General features: G+C 43.0%; 1 protein-coding gene across 4 annotated transcripts in view; it reads left to right on the top strand.

The window, feature by feature from the left end:
• The window catches only part of ZFAND4 (zinc finger AN1-type containing 4), a 42,047-nt gene extending 30,104 nt beyond the window's left edge, over window positions 1–11,943 (top strand). For 2 of the 4 annotated variants that reach the window (XM_077821470.1, XM_077821471.1), the window contains exons 9-10: window positions 4,830–4,947; window positions 9,296–11,943. In XM_077821470.1, coding sequence (XP_077677596.1) covers window positions 4,830–4,947; window positions 9,296–9,431 — 254 coding nt within the window. In that variant the 3' untranslated portion in view covers window positions 9,432–11,943. Of the gene's footprint in view, window positions 1–4,829; window positions 4,948–8,417; window positions 8,532–9,295 lie in introns of all 4 variants that reach the window. The other 2 variants (XR_013346620.1, XM_077821473.1) reach the window with 2 other exon arrangements.
• Window positions 11,944–23,843: the final 11,900 nt, after the last annotated feature.

Below are 23,843 nucleotides of genomic sequence, written 5' to 3'. Positions count from 1 at the left end.
AAGTTACTCTTACGTGTGCAGGACTGGGTCCTGAAAGACCTTGCAATAGGAAACATGGAGCAGGTGAGGGCAGGGTGGGAGTTGAGGGTTACAGGTAAGGTCCTGAGTTTGGTTTATTATTAGAGCACACTACTTGTGTTAGTGGGGAGTTGTGAATGTGCAATATCTACTAAAAATCAAGTCACATGTTTAATGCCTAGATGTGGATTTAGGTGCCCGACTTTGGGGATCCAAGCTCAAATCTTGATCTATATTCTAATTTAATAAAATAAGCTCTTACCTGTTGCTGCCATCTTGTTCCTGTACGCTTCCTAATGCCTAGCTGCCATGTTTTCCTTGCCAATACACCCTTTTCTTAGGGCAGGTCTACAGTTAAAGTGCTGCAGTGGTGCCACTAAAGCACTTCAGTGAAGACGCTACTAGGCTGACAGGAGAGCTTCTCCCGTTGACATAATTCGTCCACCTTCCCAAGAGGTGGTAGCCATGTTGGCGGGAGAAGTATAATGCTGACTACAGCGGGGGTTAGGTTGATATAACTACGTTGCTCAGGGGTATGGCTCTTTCACACCCCGAGCAACATGGTTAAACCAATGTAAGTTTGTAGTGTAGACCTGGTCTTAAAAAAATTGCCTGTTTGCTTTGTTTCATCCCACTTTTTTTTTGTTTTTACAAAACTCTTACCATTGTTCATTAAGATTTGTTTATTGCAGTATTTTGTATTTCAGTTGTAGCCTGCTTTCTACTTAACACTGCCAATAATTTATAGTTTTAACATTAATAGCTTAGTTGATGCACACTTCATTTAGAGTTATATACTCTTAAGAATTTCAAGTGAGCAGGACAGATTTTAATGCACTGTACTTGTAAATGATTCAGACCTTTTACATAGTATACTGTCTTTTACATGCATGTACAGTTGTAGGTATTGTGGTAAAATCTTAGTATTCAGAATATCATTGTAACTTGCAAGTGTTTTATATTTGGATATTCAACAACATTAGATATCCTTTAAGGGGAGTATTTATCTCTGGACAAGTTCCCATGAATAACATACTTATTTTTGGTTCCATTTTGAATATTAGTATGTTTTGATAATCTGACTGTTAAACGGTCATTGGTGTGTGATTAAAACTCAGTTGTATGTAAGCAGATGTTTCTCTGAACAATTTTTGTAGTTCCATTGTTAGAGAACAAGAACAGTATGCACCTAGCCTAGTTCAGTGTATGGAAGTAGCTCTGCCATATGAAACAAGTCTAGCTATTTGTTAGGGACAGAGGTAGAAGGATACTGCTACTAGCTACTGTTGCTTTAAGCAATGATTGCTCCAGCACGTGGCCTGATAAGACCTCACCAGATCTTTTGTCTCTGTGAACCTTTTTCCTTAAAGAGTCAGTTATGCATCTCAGGGAGTGTGTTGCAGAGTAAGCCCTGTAATGATGAATACCATTCTTTCTCACAGTCCTGGAGATAAGCTTCTTGGTTATATTTAATTCCTTATTCAAGGAAAGTATCAATGTGTTCATTTTGTCTTCAGATTAACTTTAATAGTTATTTTTGTGTTGGCTCAGTAAACTCAAGGGTTTTTTCATCTTTTTAAAACTCTTAAACCTTTCTCACTAGCAGGTGCCTGGGAAGGCCTCGACTGGCTTCAAGCCTTGCATAGCTTTCTGGTGCAGGCAAGACCTCTTAGGTAGTTAGGACTGTTGCTTTGGGGTTGGATAGAATATCTCTAGTTTTTCTAACTTTCAGAGCCTGCAGGCAATCCCTAAACCTGCAGGCAAGTCCAAGGAACTCACTCACAATAGCAGTGACTCCTTTTACTTAGGAGTTAAGAAATCAGTTGAGCATGATTGACTCTTTTTTCCTTCTTTGCTTCACACCCTTCACAGTTGTCCTACGGTCTTTTCCTCCACCTAGCATGACTTTGGAAAAAGTGATGAGCAATAAGATCTAAAATATATTTGTGATGAATCAACTAGATCTTGTTCCTCACAAGGGAATCCTATTACTTTCACGGTGACAACTGCAGAAGACCAATGGGCAGAGGCAGTGGACTCTGTCTTCTTTCCACTGCTGGTATCATTGTTGGTTAATCCAAAGCTACATTAATGTCAGTCTGTGTCCTTAGCACCAATCTCCAGTCTAAAGGGAGTACGTGTGCGCTATAGTGGTACTTACCAGGGTCAAGGAAGCTATTGCTTATGTAGTCCACTCCAAAAAGTGAGTTGGGAGTGAGTGTTTTGTAGGAATTGGTACTATTTTCTTTCCTTCTCCTCTGCGATTGTGTACAGCCGATAAGGGTAAGTGGGATATTAAGGTTTCTCCTCCTTTTGGACTTACTACATGGCTGTATATACATGCTTGCCATAGCGCTTGCATTGTCAAAACTTGTTTGTTCTTTTTTGTTGCTCCACTCTTGGTGCTGTTATCTGTGCGGAACAATGTATTTGACTGGAAGGGCCTTACAAATAAAATCTATCAGGTTTTCTTTAGTTGGGGGAGGGGTATATGGTAGACTTTGTACATGTAGGTCATATAACTTTGTGAGAACATTAGCTGACTCTGTTACTCTTGGAACATCCATCATATGAGATATGTATACTGTATTGTAATCTCCAGCTATTATTGGTTGCCAAGTAGCTTGACTTCTGGTATGTTTGTCTTTTTAACTCTGCAAACAATCTTGTTTGCAAACTGCTTGGGTATATTTAATAGGCTCTTACACAGTGTTCTCCTTCATCTGCTTTGAAGCATTTTGAGTGGTTCAAAGTGGCAGCATTTGAATAATCAGATGAAATGCAATTGAATGCACTTGGAAGATCAGATCTAAGCAGTCTTAACAGAGACTGGAAGGGTCAAATTTATTACCAGGCATTTATTTTTCAAGCATCTGTGGCAAAGCATGGTGAACCAGATTCTCAGGAGGTATAAACTAGCAACACGGTCTTAAATAGAGCTATGCCAATTTACACCAGCAGAGGGTCTAGCCTGGTGCACGATATGCCAGTGGTTTTCAGCCTGTGGTCCGTGGACCCCTGCGGGTTTGCAGACACACTCAGATTTCCAAAGGGGTCCGCACCTCCATTCGAAATTTTGTAGGGGTCTGCAAATGAAAAAAGGTTGAAAACCACTGTTATGCCAACAAACAGCATGTCTTGCAAACAGTTCCAGACATCTGAGAAGAAGAGAGGCTGGTGTTGCACTGTGCAGAGCCTTGGGAGATTTCCTAGGAAACGAATTGCTAATGGTCTCCTGCAGTGTGCTGAAAACTTCACTCTTCAGTGGCTGATGTTACAGTAAATTTGTCAGCCAGGTGAATCGCCTTGGAAAGAGCAAGACAGTATTGAAAACAGCAGTTCCCAAACTGTACTCTGCAAATCACTAGTGGTCTGTGGAGGGCTGACTAGTCACATGGTGTTGGCTTCTCTTATTTCCAGCTCCCGTAACACATTAAAGACAGCTAACAATGAGCTAAAACCTTCCCTAATATTATTTCTCCACGTAAGCAATTGCTGTACGAGCAGCAAAGATATTATTTGATTGCAGATGGAAGGGCATTTGTCCATGAGGCAGTCTCTTTTTTGGGGAGTTATATTGGGGCAGTTCTCTGGCCTGTGCTATAGAGGAGGTCAGACTAGATGATCACAGTGGCCCTTCTGGCCTTGGGATCTATGAATTTGTGTGGTCCACAGTAGGAAAAATACTTTTAAACCCACCCTGTTGTATAAACCCTTAATATTATATACTGCTCTCAACACCATTCCCAAACTGGGCTAACTGAAACCCCCTGGTAAGTGTCTGGGGACAAAACTGGCTCCCCAAAATGGCTCCAGTAAATTGAGCACAGTTTTAGAGGATGAAACTGATGGTGTGAACTAGCTAGATCTAGAAATAAGTCTTCCATGCCAAGCAGCCATAGCTTCAGTGGGACAAACTCAGCCCTTGTGTAAGCAGGTACAACTCCCAGTCACGCACTGGGAGCTGTCAGTTTAGCTTAGGGCTGAATTTGGTCTGCTGCCAGTTACATCTGTACAGGACTGGCTATTGGAAACTAAGATGTGCCGTACATAAAGTACTTGTGTACTGATGGCTTGTGCTGTGAGCATCCAAATACTATGGTGATCAGTGCAGTAGAAATGCATTTATAATCCTCTGTATGGGTTGGTATTTTCCTCTCCTGATCGCTAACCATCACTTGCCACATAGCATCATACAGTAGGTGTGCATGGACAAGGTGACTGACTAAAGTGTTCAAATCTCTGGTGAAGGGGAAAATGAGTGTCTTGTTGTTTCATGCCTTCTTTTTCCTGTTAACTTGCAATATGCCTGAAAAACTTTAAAATGTTAACTTAACATAGCCAGATACCTGTTATACTGTGATACTTAAAGAGCAAACATCTCTGAGTTTGCTTGCTGCTGCATATGCTCTATACTGGGTACATCCTAACAGTCCACTGATTCCACTGGAAAGTCACCAGTGGTCAAGGCATTCTGTTCCAATCACAAAATAAAAACACACACAGTGCAGCAGGGAGACAGGCTTGGAGCTGCACTGCTTGGTTCTGCCCTTCATTAAGGTAAACTTTAGACCAGTCGCATAACCCCTCTTGTATGTCAGGGCCCACAGCCTACTTCCACTTTCCTAAGATGCTGTGAGGCTTAACTGATGCTTGTAAAATAGACTGGGAGCCCCCTTTGAAAGGTGCTATGTAAAGGCAAAATATGTTCTCTGGCTGTGGGAGTAGTTGAATATCATCTCTTGAAATACAAGTGTTTAACAGCAAATGTAACTATAAAATATGTTCATTACGTGTTTTACCTTTGAAAGCAGGTGAAGCAACCCATCTCCCACCTGTGAATGGTTCAATGCAAACAAAAAAGAAAACTACAAAGCACTGCTTTCTCTGTGGCAAGAAAACTGGATTGGCAACCAGCTATGAATGCAGGTAGGCTGAGTATATAACAAATGGTTAAAATGTATGGCTGTGATCAGACAAAAGGGTGGGGGGTGTAGGTGTGGGTGGGTGTGTTCTGGAAGGTACAGTAATTCTAAAGGTCGGTAAACCACAAGGCAACTAGTGTTCAGAACAAGTTGAGAGAATTGTTCATGACTTTAACTTTTCCTCAACTGTGAGAAATGAGGCTCAAATAGAGAATGTATTCTCTGTTCTCGGGGGTATCCATCCTGTGCCCTTGCAGTCAAGAGGTCTGGGCTCACAGGAGACTTTGGCTCGCTAGGTGTAGCCAAGAGAGCATGATGGTGGGGAGAATACAAACTAGTGTGGGAAGAACTCGTCTAAGATTCCATCATCAGTGAGAGAAACTTAAGAACATACATTAGTAGCAACTTGGAGAATACGCTGCTTTGGTTGGTACTTCTGTGTAAATCTGCCATTGACTTCAAAGTTGTATGCAGTGGTGTTGTAACTGTGTCAGTCCCAGGATTTCCAGAGACAAGTTGGGGAGATGATATCTTTTATTGGTGTTTATCCCGTTGGTGACAGGAACAAGCTTTTGAGCTTACACAGAACTCTTTTTCCATTCGCTTGAAGAGCTCAAGAAGACCTCTGTGTAAGCTCGAAAGCTTCATTCTCTCACCATCAGAAGTTGGTCCAATAAAAGATATTACCTCCCCAACTTGTGTGTCTGACTTCTAGGGTTACATTCGACCCTGGGGTAAGCCAAAACGACTAGCTAGCAACACCTCTTTATTACTTTGTATTCAGCAACGTACTGTTTTTAAATGTGGTCTATTTTGTGTAAAACGGCAGTCGCTGCTGAACACTCTTCGATTTATCCTGTTTTTAATTAGCTTTCATAAAGTCAGACAATCTAAAGGTGGGGAAAGATAAACCACTAAAGTTTAAAATGGTTGATGGGAATCTTTGTTTGTTTTGTGTGATTTAAACATACTGAGGAAAAAAGAAAAATGTGTTAAACTATTCCCTCTCAAAGCAAATAAATTTTACCATTAACCCCACGTGCTAAATCAAAGCAAATCGATATGGTCAAGGTGATAATGGTGCATTTCACAAAAAAAGAAAGGGGGCAATTAGCAGAAGAAAATGTCAAAAATTCAGTACTAGAACTAACGATGTTAGTTTCTGAGGCAACTTCCTCATAATGTAAAAATCAGGACGTGCCAAAAGAGCATTGGTGTAATCCAAATCATAAAAATAAGCTACCTTATCTATGAGACATTATTTGACTGGGTTTCTCTGCGTTGTTTCCATTCCAAGTAAGAAAGATTGGAAGGCAAATGAGCCTGGGTGGCCTTAGCCACGTCAGTAAAGATATGGATGTTTGTCTTCAGATAAAATTTTACTACTTTTCATCCACGTATCTTGCATTCAGTTGCGCTCTCTCAAATCAGGTTTCATATTAAACAGTTAAAGCATCCAGAGAATTTAAGAAATTGACAGTAAATCCAAATAAACCTTCACTGTGTGTCGAGGGAGAAATACTGGCATATAGATCTTGAGTCATTTTCCCAAGGTGTGATCCCCCCCGTATTAGAGTTGTCCTGTATTAGGTCTTCTAAAAGAATTTTAACTTTGAGAACCACTGTTTTCGGTAGTTAAACTTTTTTTTTTTGCAGACCACTTGAAAATTGCTGAGGGTCTCAGCAGACCACTTAATGATCTTTCCAAATGTTGTTTGTACCAATAGCTAACTATTGTAAAGCGCTTTGGATAAAAGCGCTATATATTTTAAAAAAAAAAACCCTTAATTTTTTTTTGTTCTACAAATAGAAGCACACAACTCGTATTTTAATGTCAGTAGTCTTACCTTTCTAATGCGATGGATGTGCCCGCTCTTCCCCGCTGTGGCAGCGCCCGAGCTGGGCTGGGAAGGAGGGGGGTCTCTCCCCCGCCACAGAGCTGAGGCTGGGAAGCCGGGCCATCTCTCCCTGGCAGCCACAGCCCGGGAGCTGGGGAAAGTCGCTTCATTCTCTGGTCGCCACAGCCCTGCGTGTCCCAAATTTCCCCCACGCTCTCTTCTCACCCCACTGCCCCCTCCCACCTACACACTATTCCCCACAAGGCCACCACCTCACCTTACATGTGCATCTTCTCCAGGGTCCAGGCACCTAATTAGGGGAGCCGCGCCTGCACAGCTCCGGTAATTAGGTGGGTGGCCCTTCATTTTGTTGTGTGTGGCCGCCCAGGTGCGCACTTTAGAGGGAACTATCTGGATTACCTGAATCAAACTCGCGGACCACAGTTTGAGAACCTCTGCCCTAATACAATGATAGCATCTCAATTTTTGGCTTCCCCACCTCCATTCTGTCTTCCCTTTAAGAAGTTCTGTTAGCCAAAATATCAAAAATGGGTCCAGGAGAATCTGTTCTTTAGATTTTAGTTCCTGAGTAGCGTTGAGTTATCTTAAGAGAAACCTTAGGAAACACCTGAACCAGATTGGGCTAAAGTAAGAGTATGTCTACACCACAGAGACTATGCCAGCATAGCTGGAGTGCCATAGGTATGCCAGCATAATCCCATAGTGTAGCTGCAGCCTGCCCTGACAAAAGGGTTTTTTCCATCCGTGTAGGAACACCAGCTCCCTGCACAACAGTAGTGAGGTCCATGGAAACATGTTTCTGTCAGCATAGCTGTGCCTACAGTGGGGATTGGGTCAGCAAAGCTAGATCCGTCAGGGGTGTGGATTTTTCACTTAACTTTTGTCAATGAGGCAGACAGTCTCAGTTGCAGCTGCTGGCACTGGGGACTGACGGAAGGATGAGGCACTGCCTCCTGACTGATTCTCTAAAGCCTGTTGGTTTTGTAAAGATTTTAGAAGTTACACATTTCTGTATTGAGGGAATATCTTGAGATTCCTGTGGAATTAGATTAAGTGGTCTGCTTGAGCCTGAAAATGTAATAGGGTCTGCCACTCCTGAGACCCTAAAAAGATCCAGATGTTCCCCTATTAGAACAGAATGACAACCAGGTAAGGAACGTAATTGTACAAGAGAACTTCCAGTTATAGACCTTGGGAATTGACCTAAAAATCAGTATAAAATTCTACAGGAACATTGGACAAAGAACTCAGAAAACTAAATAGAGTAGGCATATAGCCTAATCAGGTCTTAAAGCTGAACACATTACTATCAGACGCAAACTCAGAAACCTCCTGAAATAAGTACTTATGACTTGACATTCGTTTTGACAGTCTGTTACACTCCCACTGCCTTGGCAAAGGGCCACAAGCTGTGGCTGGGGAGAGCTTATGTCAGGGTGTGTCTTTCTTGCAATAGTTAGCTTGAGTTAGCACACTCAAATTACTGCACTTGAGCTAGACTCATTTGAGTGAGAGGGATCATGCCTCAACTATATATACCTGAGCTGCACAGAGTGATTTGACTGGCTGCTGCTGAGTTGTAATTCATGTTGTTGCTTCCTCACTGCATTGCTAGCTCAAGCATCAGCATCACTTGAGCTTCAACCCACCCACCCCTGACGGGCTAGTTACAGCATGCTGACTTTACTCAAACTAGAGATTTGTGTGTGTGGCCGGGAGTCAAGTGAAGGTAATGCTCACGTTCCAACCCAAGCTAACTGCCATGGAGACAGACCCTTAGTCCTTTTCCCCAAGCAGCAGACTGCAGTGTGCCCTTTTTCCTTTTGTCATGCTAGGAATTTTAGCTAGTCAAGCTGTCAAATTCTAAGGCAAAACCATTCCCTTCTCTTAACTTGTATCTGCTGCTGCTATCCGGGGAGAGGCAAAGTTAGTCTCGTGTAGCAGAATTGTAGTTGTGCCTCCATGTTCATCCCAGCCTGGGATGGAGTAATATTTGTGGCTGGATTTTAAGAGGTAAATAATGGTCGGTTGATTTCCCCGCCCCCGGCTCATGGAGTACCTGTCTAGTGATCTGGGTTCACTGAAAGAAAGGGGCACTGTGTCAAAGCAGAAACTAGCACTGTTGGGCTGAGCCTGTGTCCAGTCTTCAGAGAAGAACACAGTGAAGCCCTGTGTTGGCTGAAGGCATTTGATAAGATGATCGAACTCCTGCATTTCACCTGCGCACATTCTGGGATGGTTCTATAAAGCTGGAATGATTGGAGTTAAGTGCCAGAGCAATGCTGGGTACCTTTCTGCCAGCTCATACCCAAAGCAGTCTTTTCCTTGTCTCCCCATGGAAGAGAGCTGCAGTGGTGACCCAGTAACAGGGGTTGGGGGGAGCAGTAACTCCAAAAAGGAAGGAAAGGGAAGGCAAAGGGCATCTTCTGAGTGTCACAGAGAAACAGGCTCTTGGAAGGTGAGTCCTAATGTTTCATGTTCTTCATTCTTCAGATGTGGAAACAACTTCTGTGCAACTCATCGCTATGCAGAGACTCACACCTGCACCTACGATTACAAGAGTGCGGGGCGGAGGTACTTGCAGGAAACTAATCCCGTCGTTAGTGCACCAAAGCTTCCCAAAATCTAACCATGGCTGTGCTGCATGTGGCTGTGCTGCCGTGGCGGAATTGTATTACATTGAGAGAAGCAGCATTTGCTTCGACTGCATTTATTTTGCCCTGCTCCATATCTAAAGATTTGCCAAGTAACAAAAGCACATGAGGATGCATCTGGTTGAAGAATAATGTGAACACTACTGTAGCTGACACCTTTATTCTTTAGTGAATCAAAAGTTTAAAAAGTAGTTTTTAAAAACGTACACTATGATTTTAACTGTTCTTGCACGTCTTGTGTTAAGTGTTTTATATCTGAAAATGCTATTTCACTAGACAAGTCTTTAAAAGATGCACTTTACTAAGTTTCATATTTACTGTATAACCAGACTTGAGGGGGTGCTGTAATGAGGGTGTCATGTAATGTCTCTGTACTCTACCTTGTGTTTTGTCCATTGTGTGGTATCTTAAGTTATTTCACTAGGAAGTCTCCCCCTTACTTCGAACCACCTGTCCAGAGCTTCAAAGAGTGTGGTACTTTCTGCACTTCTGTTCCGTTCAGATTGGCATTCATATACTGTGTATCCATTCTGCAAATAACATATCATGGTAATCACACTATTTCTTAAAATACTACTCTTTATATGGCAGTTTTTTTAAATAGAAAATTCCCTTTGTTGCCATTAAATACAAGGAACAACTTATTTTAACTTTTTTTGTAATCCTAGATTTTTTAAAACTTCACAACTTGGTTTGTTAAGATGTTGAGTGCTGTTACCAGAAGAAATTCTAATAAATATTAAATTTTATTCTGGTTTGCATGCGCTTATCATAAGCTCAGTACTAACTTTTAATATTTTACAGGGTGCTGGAAGTGAAGGGAGCGTTCTCAGAAGCTTACAGCATTGCCCTAACTCTGTTCTCATTGAAATCAGTGGTAAAACTCCCCTTTAGTGGGAATAGCTAGGCCAAAATTGAGCATCTTGAAAGTCTCTCTGTCTTGCAAACAAGCCAGTCAAACCAAGCAAATCTAGGTGCTACCAGACTTCAGCAGATGTTTAACACGCCAGGCAATATTGTTGGCAGCCTTTACCACCTTGTACCAACATCGCACTGGGTGGTTGGGTACCTGTAGGGGAGACCTCCAAGGAACACAGAGGTGCTGCAGAAAGTAGTGTTAGAGCACCACCTACTGAAACCATTTCTCCTTCTACTCATTAAGTATTAAAACATCCCGGTCTGGTACTGGGGCACTATGCTATTAGAGGAGCCTTATTATGAATAGGTTTTAAAACTGCACTCCCAGTCATGTCTGGCCATTACAATGTCATGGCACTTCTGAAGACGTAGGGTGTTCAACAGACATGCAGTCAAGTTCTGATTTGGATAACTTGTCCACTCTCTTGTCTTCTAAATTCCCTCACTGACTAATTGGGTATGGTATCCTTCACTTCCTAAACGGTTGTGTACTGTTACTGCTGAGAGTGGTATTTCAATGGTGACTAAAACTGAATCCACGCAAAACAGAGTGTTCCTGGTAGGAAGAGGGAAACAGTTGAAGAGCTCGCTTTCTCTGTAACATTCCCCTTTATTGAGGGCACTTGCAGCCTCCAGGTCCTTTAGGATACCTAAATAGCAATGGCTATTTAAAAAGAAAAAAGCGCTCAATCCCATTTATGGTTGTTCAGAAGGCCACAGTTGGGGTGACGGCGCAGATCTGGCCATAGGACCCATGCATTTGACACCTCAAGGCTCAGTTATGGCCACACTCAGGTAAAAGCTCCAACTAGTATGAAAGACAGCTGCCCCCTTCATAGCAACACTAGTCACTGTGAACACATCACCTTGATGCTCTGCCCTTTCCATTAAATACAGACGCCAAGGTCTGCCCTAATATTAAAAACTCTTTAATATTTCAGTACACATCAACATGGCATGGAAGGCTTCTGCTAGGGATTGTGCTCTTGGTCTTTTGAACTTTAAATTTTCTACTGAAAGGCATTGTAATCAAAATAATAAAATCCAGGAAAAAGCTAAGTGATCACATCAGGAAATGCCCACATTAAGTTTGCATCTGCAACTGTCGCTCTTCCCCTTTGTGCCTGTGCATCATGCTAGTCTTAATTGCATGATCTCACTGTTTAGCAAATATAGTACAACATTTTCCTGATTTACATACTTCTAGTAATTTTTTCCATTCTTGTATCTTTATTGATGTAGGTTTCTTGTACAATAAGTTTTAAGTTCTCCTTATTGTGAGCACTCTTCTGTATACACCCTTTTCAACCAGCAGCATAGCCTTAAGTGCAATTAGCAGATAAAACAGTTAATTACAAAACTAATTTTCCATATTCCTCCTGTGTTAGAATGTATGATGGAGTGTTTACCATGTAAACTTTCATATAAGTGACTTGCACTTTACTACACAGAGTAGTAGACAGTGCTCCACAATGCTACACATCTGTTGTAGAGAAATGTTTAGCTTTTGTATTTGAGTCTATTTGATCATGTAATTAGATTGTACTATAAAGCATTTACACAATGGCAGTTTCAAGGTGACCTTGGTTTGTGCCCCTCCCCCTCTATTTTTTTATTTTTGCCTGCTTTAGTTTTTACCTAAGAACTATGAGGAATGCCAGCGCTGCTCTCTTGCTGGAGGTGGCCGTGGTAAAAACTAGTCTATCCCTATCTCACTTTCTATCCCTTGGGATGGAATTGCTCTGTCTCCTGCCGCCACAGGCTTCCATAGTAGACAAGACTTGAATTGTTAATGTAAAACACACACACACAGAAACCTTTCCAACCTCCTTTATCCACGGTAAAGAAGCAAAGGGTTTGTTTCCTTACCTGGCATTCTCAACCCTCAGAACGGAGAGTGCTGACTGCTGTGGACGTGACTCGTGACTTAGACCTGCTTGTGCCATGACGAGTGAGGCAGTTTAGATGCCTGCTGGGCCATCTTACACCGACATCGATTGAGCTCATTCTGAATTGTGCTAAAGTTTGAAGGGAAAATTGTAGGGAAGCAGAGGAGACTCAGCTGATCAGAGGAGGAGGTTTTTCTGGCTGAGGGAGCTGATTGCATGCACTGGCACAGATGAGTGAGCCTGCACCAACTCGGATTACTGCAGTTCAGTTTCAGGGTGAGTTATGCGAATTGTTGCCTCCAATAATTGCATGAAGCCCTTGTGTATGGATGTAAGGTGCTCTTTCTCTGGCTGGAATGTGGGCAGCAGGGACACAAGGAATGCAACTTCTCTAGTGTTGTCAAAGGGCTAATTTAAAGACAGTCACAGAAACCAAAAACGTGACAGAAGTCAGTGTAACCTGTTTCACAAAGAGGCGAACTTAGGCAGTGTCTTGCGAAATGAGTGCCCTGCGGGAGGGAACCACTGGGATCTATTGGTGATAGAATTTGTTTCTGGTGCAGAATTATAACTCTTCACTTTTTACAATGGAAAATTCTCTTAGCTGCAGCCCCTTGCTTCAGTTTCTAGAATATGTTTGACACCGGTTATGCGGTGTTGAGTAAACCTGAATCCCAGGAAAGAATGTTCATTTGGCAGGAGGACTCAAAGGGTTGATTGCATGCATCTCTTTGAGTGATGTGTATCTCTAAAGCGTAAATTGTAGCACTGTTTGCTCAGTGCTGAACTGTAGAAGTGAAAGTCTGTGCACGTTTCTATACAGCCATTCGGGGGTACTTAAGGTACCCATTGCACTAGAAAAGGTGTAACTGCTTGTCCGATAATGTGGCTTGTGCTTGGTGCTTAATTTGTGACGGGGCTTTCCAGGGTTGAGCCCAGCAGTTCAGAGTCCTGGCACCTCTGGGCTTGCTGCGTTAGTTATGAAAGTAAAAAAAAAAAAAAAAAATTGGCTGCAGCCCTGGCAGCTAATTGCTTGAACCCCGACAGCTCTTTCATTACAAATTAAGCACTGTTTGTACTACAACAGCCAAGCACTGAGTATTTTCCTATCCTGGGCCTGTGGGAAATCATCTAGATGGTTGTGTGACAGCAAAGGCCGCTAGATGTCAGTGATGTCACCGACAGAGCAGATGGAGGGATAAACTAGAGCAAAGTGCACACTCCAGACATTGCAGATTGGTCTGTTCCTAGCAGAGCTTGCGCTGTTGCTGTTATGTATGGCCTGACTTAAGGCTAGTGGCTTTGCTGTTCTGCACCACCTCAGCAGAGAAGTGCAGATTCCTTTACTCGTATTCCAGCCTTATTAACAAAGGTAGCCCACTGCTCCATTTTCAGAGAGCAGATCTTCATTGTGCTCCTTCATTCCTCTGCTTACTATAGGGTGTGAGCTATCTTTTCCTTTTGGTGGAAGACTCATGGGATCTCAAGGCAGGATATCCCCTCTGTACTAGAGTTCTTCCACAGTGGGTTCAACAAAGGGTTCTCCACTAGCTTTCTGTGGGTCTAGCCCTCTCCTGTCAACCCCCACCGTTGTCCGTAGGAGTGTTCCTGTGAAGTCCTACCAGTAACCAGTTTTCTTAAAGTGTTCTCTTACCTTAGCACCCCACCCTTGGGAAGTATCTTGGCAGCCTAGGTAAATGGATATTTGGATAGAGATAAGTGTTCAATTCTCAGCTTGTGCAATCTCCTACTGGAAATGTGGTCTCACTTAATAAGAGGTATGGAAGGTATGGTAAAATTATTAGCATCAAATATCAGAGGGGTAGCCATGTTAGGCTGTATCCACAAAAACTGAGGAGTCTGGTGGCACCTTAAAGACTAACAGATTTATTTGGGCATAAGCTTTCATGGGTAAAAAAACTCACTTCAGATGCATCTGAAGAAATTTTTTATCTACAAAAGCTTATGCCCAAATAAATCTGTTAGTCTTTAAGGTGCCACCGGACTCCTCAAAATTATTAGCATCAGTCAGTAGAGGTGAATCTCCTGGTTTGTTGGTTCCCTGAGTAGTGCCCTAAACCAAAACATATTTTGATGTGGGAGTGCTTTAGCAGGAGGAGGAGGAGGATCCATTTGTTTGTGGCCCATCTGGAGTTTGCCTTTTGTGTGAAATTGCTGAAATGAGACAGCAGGGAGTGGTGCATATGCACTGCTAGGGAGGAGGTTTGCATGCTGCCAATAATGAGCTATACACTACATCTAGGAAATGGTGGTTTTTGACCGCTTATAAATTGGTCAGATCTGAACAGATGTACATGAAGCCAGCAAAAGGCACCTCCCTGACATCAGGACAATTCCTCTGCCAAATTTCGAAGTCCTTTTACAAACTGTGCAGGTGTGAGAGTTTCTTAAAAAAACCAAAATGGTTGCAGGAATTTTTTATAATGGAAAGTGATAGGCTGCCTTAATATGAGTTGCTTCTACTCACCATCTAACAACTATTAGTATTACAATGCTGCCCAGCACTTCCATTGCTCTAGGTGCTGTATAAGCACACACGAGAGACACTCCCTGCCCCCAAAGAGTTTACAATCTAAACAGACAAGATAAAGGAAATATTGTTATCCCCATTTTATAGCTGGAGAACAGGTTAATTTTGCATGGAGACTTCCTTAACTTTATATGGAGACTAGCAGAGCTGGGAATTGAGGCCAGATCACCCAAATCTACTTCAGTGCCTTTTAATCACAATATTCTCCTTATTCCTGTCCTCCTGGTGAAAGGAAAAAGTTATACCACGAGCTAACAGCCGAAGTTGAAAGTAGACTAATTCAGACTGGAAGTAAGGCATAAATTGTAAACGGGGAGAGTAATTAATCATTGGAACCATTTACAACAGGTTGTGGTTGATTATCTATTACTGACAATTATTAAATCAAGACTGGATGTTTTTTCTAAAAGATCCACAGATTGAGGCCAGAAGAGACAGTTGTGATCAGATAGTCTGACCTGCTGCATAACACAGGCTAGAGATCTCACCCCAAATAATTCCTAGAGCAGATCTTTTAGAAAAACACGTCCCTTCTGGACTTGGAATCTATGAAGCTATGATGTTACGACTAAAGGAGCTTCACAATGAAAGGAAAATATTTTAAAATATACTCCTGGGCCACCTTTCAAATCTATTTTCTAATCCTCTCCTTAAGACAGGCCTCAGCATTGCACTATTACACACCATTGCATTGGGATTATACACTCGAATCACAACTGCACACAATGAATACTTGATGTAATTAGATGCTCTGCACAGAATCAGAAATTTAAAACAATATCTAATCACCAAAACAATTTGAACTGATTGGGATTTGATTAAGGGGATTAATGGGTTGGAAGCTAGATGCAAAGGTGACTAAAAGGAAGAATCCAGGGTTTCAAACATCCTTTTTTTTTTCCTGCCCCCCCCTCCTCTTTTTAAACAAAACACCATGATTTTAGAATAAAGGGGCAATTCTTCCTTGTTCCCCTCCACAAAACACATGCACATGTGTTCAGGCTGTCTTTATTCTTTTTAACTGCTTTTGAGATTGTTTGATGAAAAAGTGGATCTTAGCTTTATTTTAAATGGACCCAGTCTAGGCTTCCAAGTCAAATACTCACTGGAATTCCTCATTGTAATGCCTCAAGTACAGTGATCTTATTTGGGCTACGCTATTTGCGAAACCCCATAGTGTGATCACTGCTGTGCAAGATCTAGGGGAGTCATAAAATATTATTGGGAACAGCAGGATGGTCTCGAGATGGAGGCACAGGACTGAGAACTGGGTTGTCTTCTCAGCCTTACCATCACCTTGGGAAACTTATCTCCATAGGGACATAGGAATTGCCAGCCTGGATCAAATCTGAGGTCCATCTCGTCCAGTATCCCATCTGCCAGCAATGGGTAGCACCAGATGGTTTAGAGGAAGGTATAAGAACCTGCCAGTCGCAGAAGTGGGATAATTTGCCCCCAACATTAGGTCTCATCTTGATCTCTAATCCTTAGAGATTAGTCTAAACTCCGAAGGGTTTAATGTCCCTCCCAAAATTTTTGTTGTTAATTATTACTGGATATTCCTGTTATAAATGTCTGATCCCTTTTTTTAAAAAATCTTGACCAGTTCTTGACTTTAATGACTTCCTCTGGCAATGAGTTCCATAGTTAAGTTACACATGTGGAAATGTATTTCCCACCTTTTCGTTTCACTGAATGTTGCCTTGTTCTTGTGTTAGGAGACAGGATCTCCCTGCTCCAGTCCATTCATTGTTTTAGGTACTTTTTTTCACATCCCCTGTCATTCATCACTTTTCTAAGGTAACAACCCAAGTCTTTTCAATCTCTCCTCATGTAGGAGATTTTCCACGTCCTCCTTCATTCTCATCACCCTTTTAGAACCCCCTCCCCTGCCACTTCAGCAATATCCATGTAAAGACTCCTTTCTCTGACTCAGTTCTCCCTACCTCATGTCTATCTTGTCTATTTAGATCTTGTCCCTTCAGGTCAGGGACTGTCACTTACAGATTTGTACAATAGGGCTCTGATCTCAGGGCTTTTAAGCATTACTGAACACAACCGCAAAGAGACTGTCAGATAGAAAGTGCCACAGGAATGCTCAAGACTACTGTAGCCCATTTGTTGTTTTTATACAAGATATAAATTAATGTTAGCAGGGGTTTTGTGAGGGCAGAATGTGGCAAAGCTCTGCAAAGAAGCCAGACAGCTGAGACAGCTCAGCTCAGTTCTTACGAGTGCAGCCAGGAGGAGACTCTGTCTTGGCCCACCAGGAAGACCACAAGATGCATACTTTGTGCATACTGCGTGGTATTGCAGCTGAGCTTCAGAGTCTAGCTATGCTGGGGATGTACTCTGCAAATCATTGAAGTCCACTGTAGAGTTTGACCATTAGGGGAAAGTCACAACAGAGCTAGACTCTCCTGTAGTGTTTAAGCGTTTTATGGCGGAGAAGGGAGAGGCTGCTGAGTAATTTAACGGCACACATCTAAATAGTCTGAATCACAAAGTCATAGAAGACAGAGATGGTACAGGCGTACATGACAGCTCATCCAGTCCATGTCCTGACAGTGCAGGATGGATCCAGTGCTTTTTCCAGTCTAGATGAAGAGGTGATCAGGTTATGCTCTGCCACAGGCTGATTTTGGAGGCGCATCATTTTCCCTTGTTGGGCTTCAGTTTACAGTGTGAAATGCAGGTAAATCCTACCTTACAAGTGATCTTCAGTCCTTACGAACCAATGAGAGGCAAAGGCTTTGGTATCCCCACATGGGAAGAGCTTCAGAAATCCTAAGTGTCTATTAGTCGTGATAGAATAATGTCTCAGGGCTCTACGGTCTACTGATAAAAATTCTGCAGTGTTGAGGGTGTAAACAGCCCCCACATTCTCAGTCATTATCTGAGCAACAGACAACAAAAAGTTGCAGTTCTTCTTTGAGTGCCTGACCATATGTAGCCCACTCTTGGTGCACACATGACCACAAAGTTGGGATTAGAGTCCAGTGTCTACTCACCTGCATCCTGAATATCCTTGTGCACCTAACTGAGGACCTAACGGGTGCAATGGGCTAATCGCCACTCAGTGCCTTCTCACTGCTCATGATGGCCAGGTGGAGTTCCTTGGTGTCCAACTCAAGAGCCATCCTTTTTTCTTAATCCACTGTTGTGAATTGCACACACTTTAGTGCTAGATAGATAGCTGCACTGTGTATATATTGGTGTTAGATAGGGTGGTTAGCTGAACTGTGTACATATTAGTGTTTGCTAGTTGAGTAGGCACCTATTGCAATTTTTTTTAACTAGTTAATAGTTTTGGGGAAGTTTTTCCCTGACTGGGATCTTCTTCACAGTGCTGGGACTTAGGGGTAAAACATCATAACCCACCCAGCTTTAAGTATTGTCCCTCTTGCCAGGTGGTGATACTTATTAATGATAGGATCACCAGATGCCTGTTTTGTCTTAGGAAAGCCCATATTCCCCACAGATGCTCGGTGTGTGAGCCCTTTTCTAAAAGGACTTTAAAAGCTAGGGCGGTGCATTTCAATTGTTTGAGAGACCGCTTCATGCTGTTGGCCTCCAACCCAAGGCAGGGCAGACACCCCCCCACCCCCCCGGACACTTCCACCTCGGGCCAAAAAAGCCCTTGAGAATTCCATCTTCGAAGGTCATACCAGTTTTGGATTCCAGTAAGACTCTTAAAACAAAGTCTTTATAGAGAAAAAGAAGTATCACTCCCCTGGAAAAGTTGGGCAGATACCCAACGGGATTCCCAATAAGAAGTGGTCCACATCACCTCATCACTCACATTCTAAGGAGATTCCACAGCCCAAACTGGGTACCGTCGGAGCTCTGAGGGAGCGCAGTACCGGGACTCCAGTACTGTCTCAGGATTCAAAGCGAGCTCCCTCCAGTACTGAGACCAGAGCTTCGGGTGTTCCTTCAGCAGCCAGCACTTTGGCACTGGCTATTACAGGACCAGTCCCCCAGAACATTGATTTCCTTGATGCTTTCCTTGATCCTTCTGCAAAATGTGTGCCAGTACTAGGCAGCTGGCACCATCAACCCCAATGTTTGTTTGTTTGTTTTTTCCCTGACTGGGAAAACCTCAACTGAGGTTTATAGCACCACCCCTCTCAGTACTAGGAAAGCTTGCAGTGCCAAGGGATCTTCAGGTGTTAGAAGAGCTGGAATTTTCTGAGCTGTACACAGGCCTAAACATCCTTTCCATGGTACCGATATCCCCTGCTTCACTGGCACCAAGTGCTTCCCCAGGGCCGATTGCCCTGCTTCAGTAGCCCCTCCTTTAGATCTGGAATGCTCGTTTCCATCTTCTGACTCTCACCAGTGGGGAATGTCTCGTACTTATTCTTTGAGAGCCCCTCCATGTGGCTTTTGAGAGCCTGAGAGGGAAATAAGGACTTCATTCATGGCCCTCATGGGGAGCATGAGGGTAGCATATGCCGTTACTCTTCCCTGTGGACCTTGGAATGTTATAAAGGAAAAAACCCAATATGGCCTTATTGAAACTTCTGGGGTCCACACCAGCCAAGGCATCATACCTCCACACCACATCCTACTCCACGCCAAGACCAAGGGGGTATCAGCTTGCAGTGCATGCATCTGAGCTCCATGAGGACTTTTTTGGGGAGAAGCAGCCTCTGGCTGAGGCTCCAGCAAACCTATGGCTGTCATCCTTGTCCCCAGATGTGGTGGTCCATTCTACACCATCTCTCCCAGAGGACTACAAGAGAGTTCAAGACCTGCTCAGATGTATAGCTGATTCCCTTCAGATACTGACAGAAGATGTACAAGAGACTCCACATAAACCTTTGGTCATTCTCTATGTGTCTGTGCCTGGGTGCGTGGCACTTCCATCAGTGAGGAGCCTGCCAAACATACATGCTGACAAAAGCAACATAAAAGGTTCCAGGTGCCATCCACCCAAGAGTTGTACCTGTACACATACCCTGTACCTTGCTTGCTTGGTTGTTGTGGCAGCTAATGAGAAAAGCAGCTGCAGCTAAGAATGATTCTGGGAGAAAAGGAACCAAAATGGCTCTATTTGTTTGGATCTGCCACCCTGCAATTCTGAATTACAAATTTTGAGGTGTTATTGGTCCGTTATGATTCTTTGAACTATAATAAAATTTCAGACTTTATTAATAAATGCCCTCAGGAAAAGAGGAGTTTTAAATCTTCAATTGTAGAAGGGCTGTTAATTAATTACTAGGACATCCTTCCAGCTGGCTCTGAATGCTACTGACACTGCATCCAGTTGTTATGAGAAGGGTAACCTGGCTCCATAGTTCTGGCATCTGGAGAGAAGTGCAGACAATCATGGAGCAGCTTCCTTTTGAGAGCCCAGATAATTTTAGCATGAACACTAATGAGGCTCTTTACTTGTTGAAGGAATCATGGGCCACACTGCATTGTTGTGAGGTTTATACACTATTAAGAGAAAACCAGGAAGACCTCATACTTACTCCAAACAGAGATCACCACCCCATATGTTCTTCCACAAGAGAACCTTGCAGCCCCTCAGAGCAAGGTAGCAGTTTCCAAAAAGGAGACTCTTTTTCCTTGGTCATCACTTCATCCCACTTTGCACCTGCATCCAAACATGTTGGTCAGGAGTTGTACTATAATCCATCTATCGTATCTAGACCCTTCCTACACCACCATTTGGGAATTGTCTTCAGTTTTTTAGTATCAGAGGAGTAGCCGTGTTAGTCTGGATCCCATGAATCTAGCAAAGTGGGTATTCACCCACGAAACCTATGCTCCAATATGTCTGTTAGTCTATAAGGTGCCACAGGACTCTTTGCCACTTTTTTCATTTTTTTTTAAGGAGTCATGGACTCTAACAGACTGCTGGTTCCTACAGAGAATCTCAGTTGTATACTCCATTCAGTTCTATACTATGCCTCTTCCCATTCCCTTCCCCATCCCTTTCCAGGGACCTCCTCTTATTACCCACTTCTTGATGTAACAGTGAGAGATGTTCTACTTCAGTAGAAGGTCATGGGTTTCTTCTCCAATTTCTTCCTAATACGGAAGAAAAGTGTGGAGGAGATGGCACCCAGTTCTGAATTTGAGGGGGACCAACATTTTCATCTACCACTTCAAGTTCAGCATGGTGACCCTAGCCTCCATAATTCCATCTCTAGAGCCAAATAACTGGTTTGTGGCTTCCACCAAAGAATGCCTATTTCCATATCTCCTACATCTGGCACACAGGAAGTACATGAGATTCTGGGTGGGACAGAGCTACTGCCAATACAGCACCTACCCTTTGGTCTCTCTACAGTGCCAAGAGGCTTCATCACCAAGGATCTAGCAGTCATTGAACTCCATCTGAGAAGACGGAGTAATAATTTACCCATATCTGGATGACCAGCTCGACCAGCTCATCTGAGAGAAATAGTCTCAACAGGGAGAAGGTCACTTTACTGCATTCTCCAACTTTTTCTTGACGTCAGTTTAAGGATTAACAAAGAAAAGTCCTAGTTAACACCTACATAGATAGACGTCAGAGGGTAGTATTAGACTCCATGACAGCAAAAGCTTATCTACTTCAAGAGAGATTGGAGGCGATGTCCAACCTTATCAGTCATCTCCAAAAGCAGAGGCAACACGTGGAGGGGAAGGCATGCATGGTCACGTGTCCCCCCGATTTCTGCCAGGGTTTATATGCCCTGCCCTGAACCTTGCTGCACACCACCAGAACCTTTAAATTGTGCCCCTTATGCTAAAAACAGTTACACATCTTCTCTGTTCAAAAGCATCCTCACACTACTGTAAAGGGTTGTTTAAGTCTGCTTGGGCACCTGGCCTCTTGCGCGTTCATCATGCGGCATGCTGGGTTGCACCTACGCTGCATGCTGAGCTGACTGAAGTCAGCATATAACCTAGATGGAGCTACTATAAGGTGGGTGCATAACCGTTCCCAGTGAGTAGTTATCAGTGGTTCGTAGTCAAGCTGGAGGGGCATATCAAGTGAAGTCCCTCAGGGATCAGTTCTGTTCAATATCTTTTAGATAATGGTAAAGAGCATACATTTATAAAGTTTGCAGACAATACCAAACTGGGGGGGGTTGAACGTGCTTTGGAGGGTAGGATTAAAATTCAAAATGATCTGAACAAACTGGAGAAATGGTCTAAAGTAAATAGGATAAAATTCAATAAGGACAAATGCAAAGTACTCCACTTAGGAAGGAACAATCAGTTGCACACATATAAAATGGGGAAAGACTGCCTAGGAAGGAGTATTGTGGAAAGAAATCTGGGGGTCATAGTGGATCACAAACTAAATTTGAGTCAACAGTGTAACACTGTTGCACAAAAAAAAAAAAGCAAACGTCATTCTGGGATGTATTAGCAGGAGTGTTGTAAACAAGACAAGTAACTCTTTCGATCTACTTTGTGCTGATTAGGCCTCAACTGGAGTATTGTGTCCAGTTCTGTGCACCACATTTCAGGAAAAATGTGGTCAAATTGCAGAAAGTCCAGGGAAGAACAACAAAAATAATTAAAGCTCTAGAAAACATGACCTATGAGGGAAGATTTTAAAAATTGGGTTTGTTTCATTGGAGAAAAGAAGACAGAGAGGGGCTGTTTTAAAGTATATAAAAGGTGGTTACAAGGAGGAGGGAGCAAAATTGTCCTCTATAACCTCTGAGGACTGGACAAGAAGCAATGGATTTAAATTGCAGCAAGGGCGGTTTAGGTTGGCCATTAGGAAAAACTTCCTGTCAGGATGGTTAAGCACTGGAATAAATTGCCTAGGGAAGTTGTGGAATCTCCATCTTTAGAGCTTAAGTATAGGTTAGACAGACACCCTTCAGGGATGGTCTATAATACTTAGTCTTGCCATGAGTGCAGGGGACTGAACTAGATGACCTCTCAAGGTCCCTATGATTCTATGCTGCGTAGGCACCATGTGGACATGCCTCTGCTAATCCCTCAACATTCTCACATCACTAAATTGTTGGAAAAACCCCAACCGGGTGTGCAGGAGAATATGCTTTTCTCCATGCCTCCCAACTAAGGCTTGTGGTACAGATGTATCCCTTCTGGGATGGGGAGTGCCCCTGGACCATCATCAGGCACAAGGTATATAGACTCAAGAGGAGTCTTGACTATGTACAAATGTACTGAAGCTCAAAGTAGTTCTCAAAGCGTGTGCTACTTTACTACCATTGATTCAAGCATGGGCTTATTCATTCAACATGTTTGACCTAACAGTCTAGGGGGGCATGTCAAGAGGCAGACGAACAATGGAACATCTGGCACCCGCTTTCATGGCGATTCATCTCCCATGTCTACAGAATCTCTAGCACACCTTTTTCATCCGACCATGTGTGGATAATCAAGGACTCTGTTATCCATCATGTTTTTCAGGAATGGGGTCATCCATCAATAGATATGTTTGTGACAGACAAGAACGGCAAGTGTCTCCGTTTCTGCTCCAGAGGGGGTATAAACCAAGGATCTCTATCAGACACATTTTTCATTCATTTGTCCTCAAGATTGATGTATGCTTACCGACCAACACCTGTCATTCCGAAGGTACTCGGAAAGATCAGGCAAGAATTGCCAGGGTCGTCATGATAGCTCCCACCTGGGTGAGGCAGTTTTGGTACCTAGAGTTGATATTGTAAGTGAGTCATCCTGCAAGATCCTTACCCCTACTACCAGAGTTAATATTACACAAAATAGAGTCACTGTACTTTCAAATCCAGCCTCCCTCCACTTCAGTGCTTGGCTTCTGGCTGCATGTCAGGCATAGAGAGATCATGCTCCTCCAATGTCCACAACATTTGATCCAAAGTAGCAGAAATTCCACCAGACAAACTTATGCTGGTAAGTGGAAAAGATTTGGACTTTGATGTGAAGGGCATTAATTACATCCTGTTGAAGCCCAGATCCCTCCTATCTTGGACTACTCGCCTTTCTCTAAGGAGTTTGGGGCGTTCTGTTGGGTTGCACCAGGCAGCCATTTCTGCATACCACCCTTCCACAGAAAGGTACAG

The sequence above is a fragment of the Eretmochelys imbricata genome, chromosome 7 (genome assembly GCF_965152235.1).
Source record: "Eretmochelys imbricata isolate rEreImb1 chromosome 7, rEreImb1.hap1, whole genome shotgun sequence".
NCBI classification, from domain to species: Eukaryota; Metazoa; Chordata; order Testudines; family Cheloniidae; genus Eretmochelys; species Eretmochelys imbricata.
This window is presented reverse-complemented; position numbering and strand designations above follow the sequence as displayed.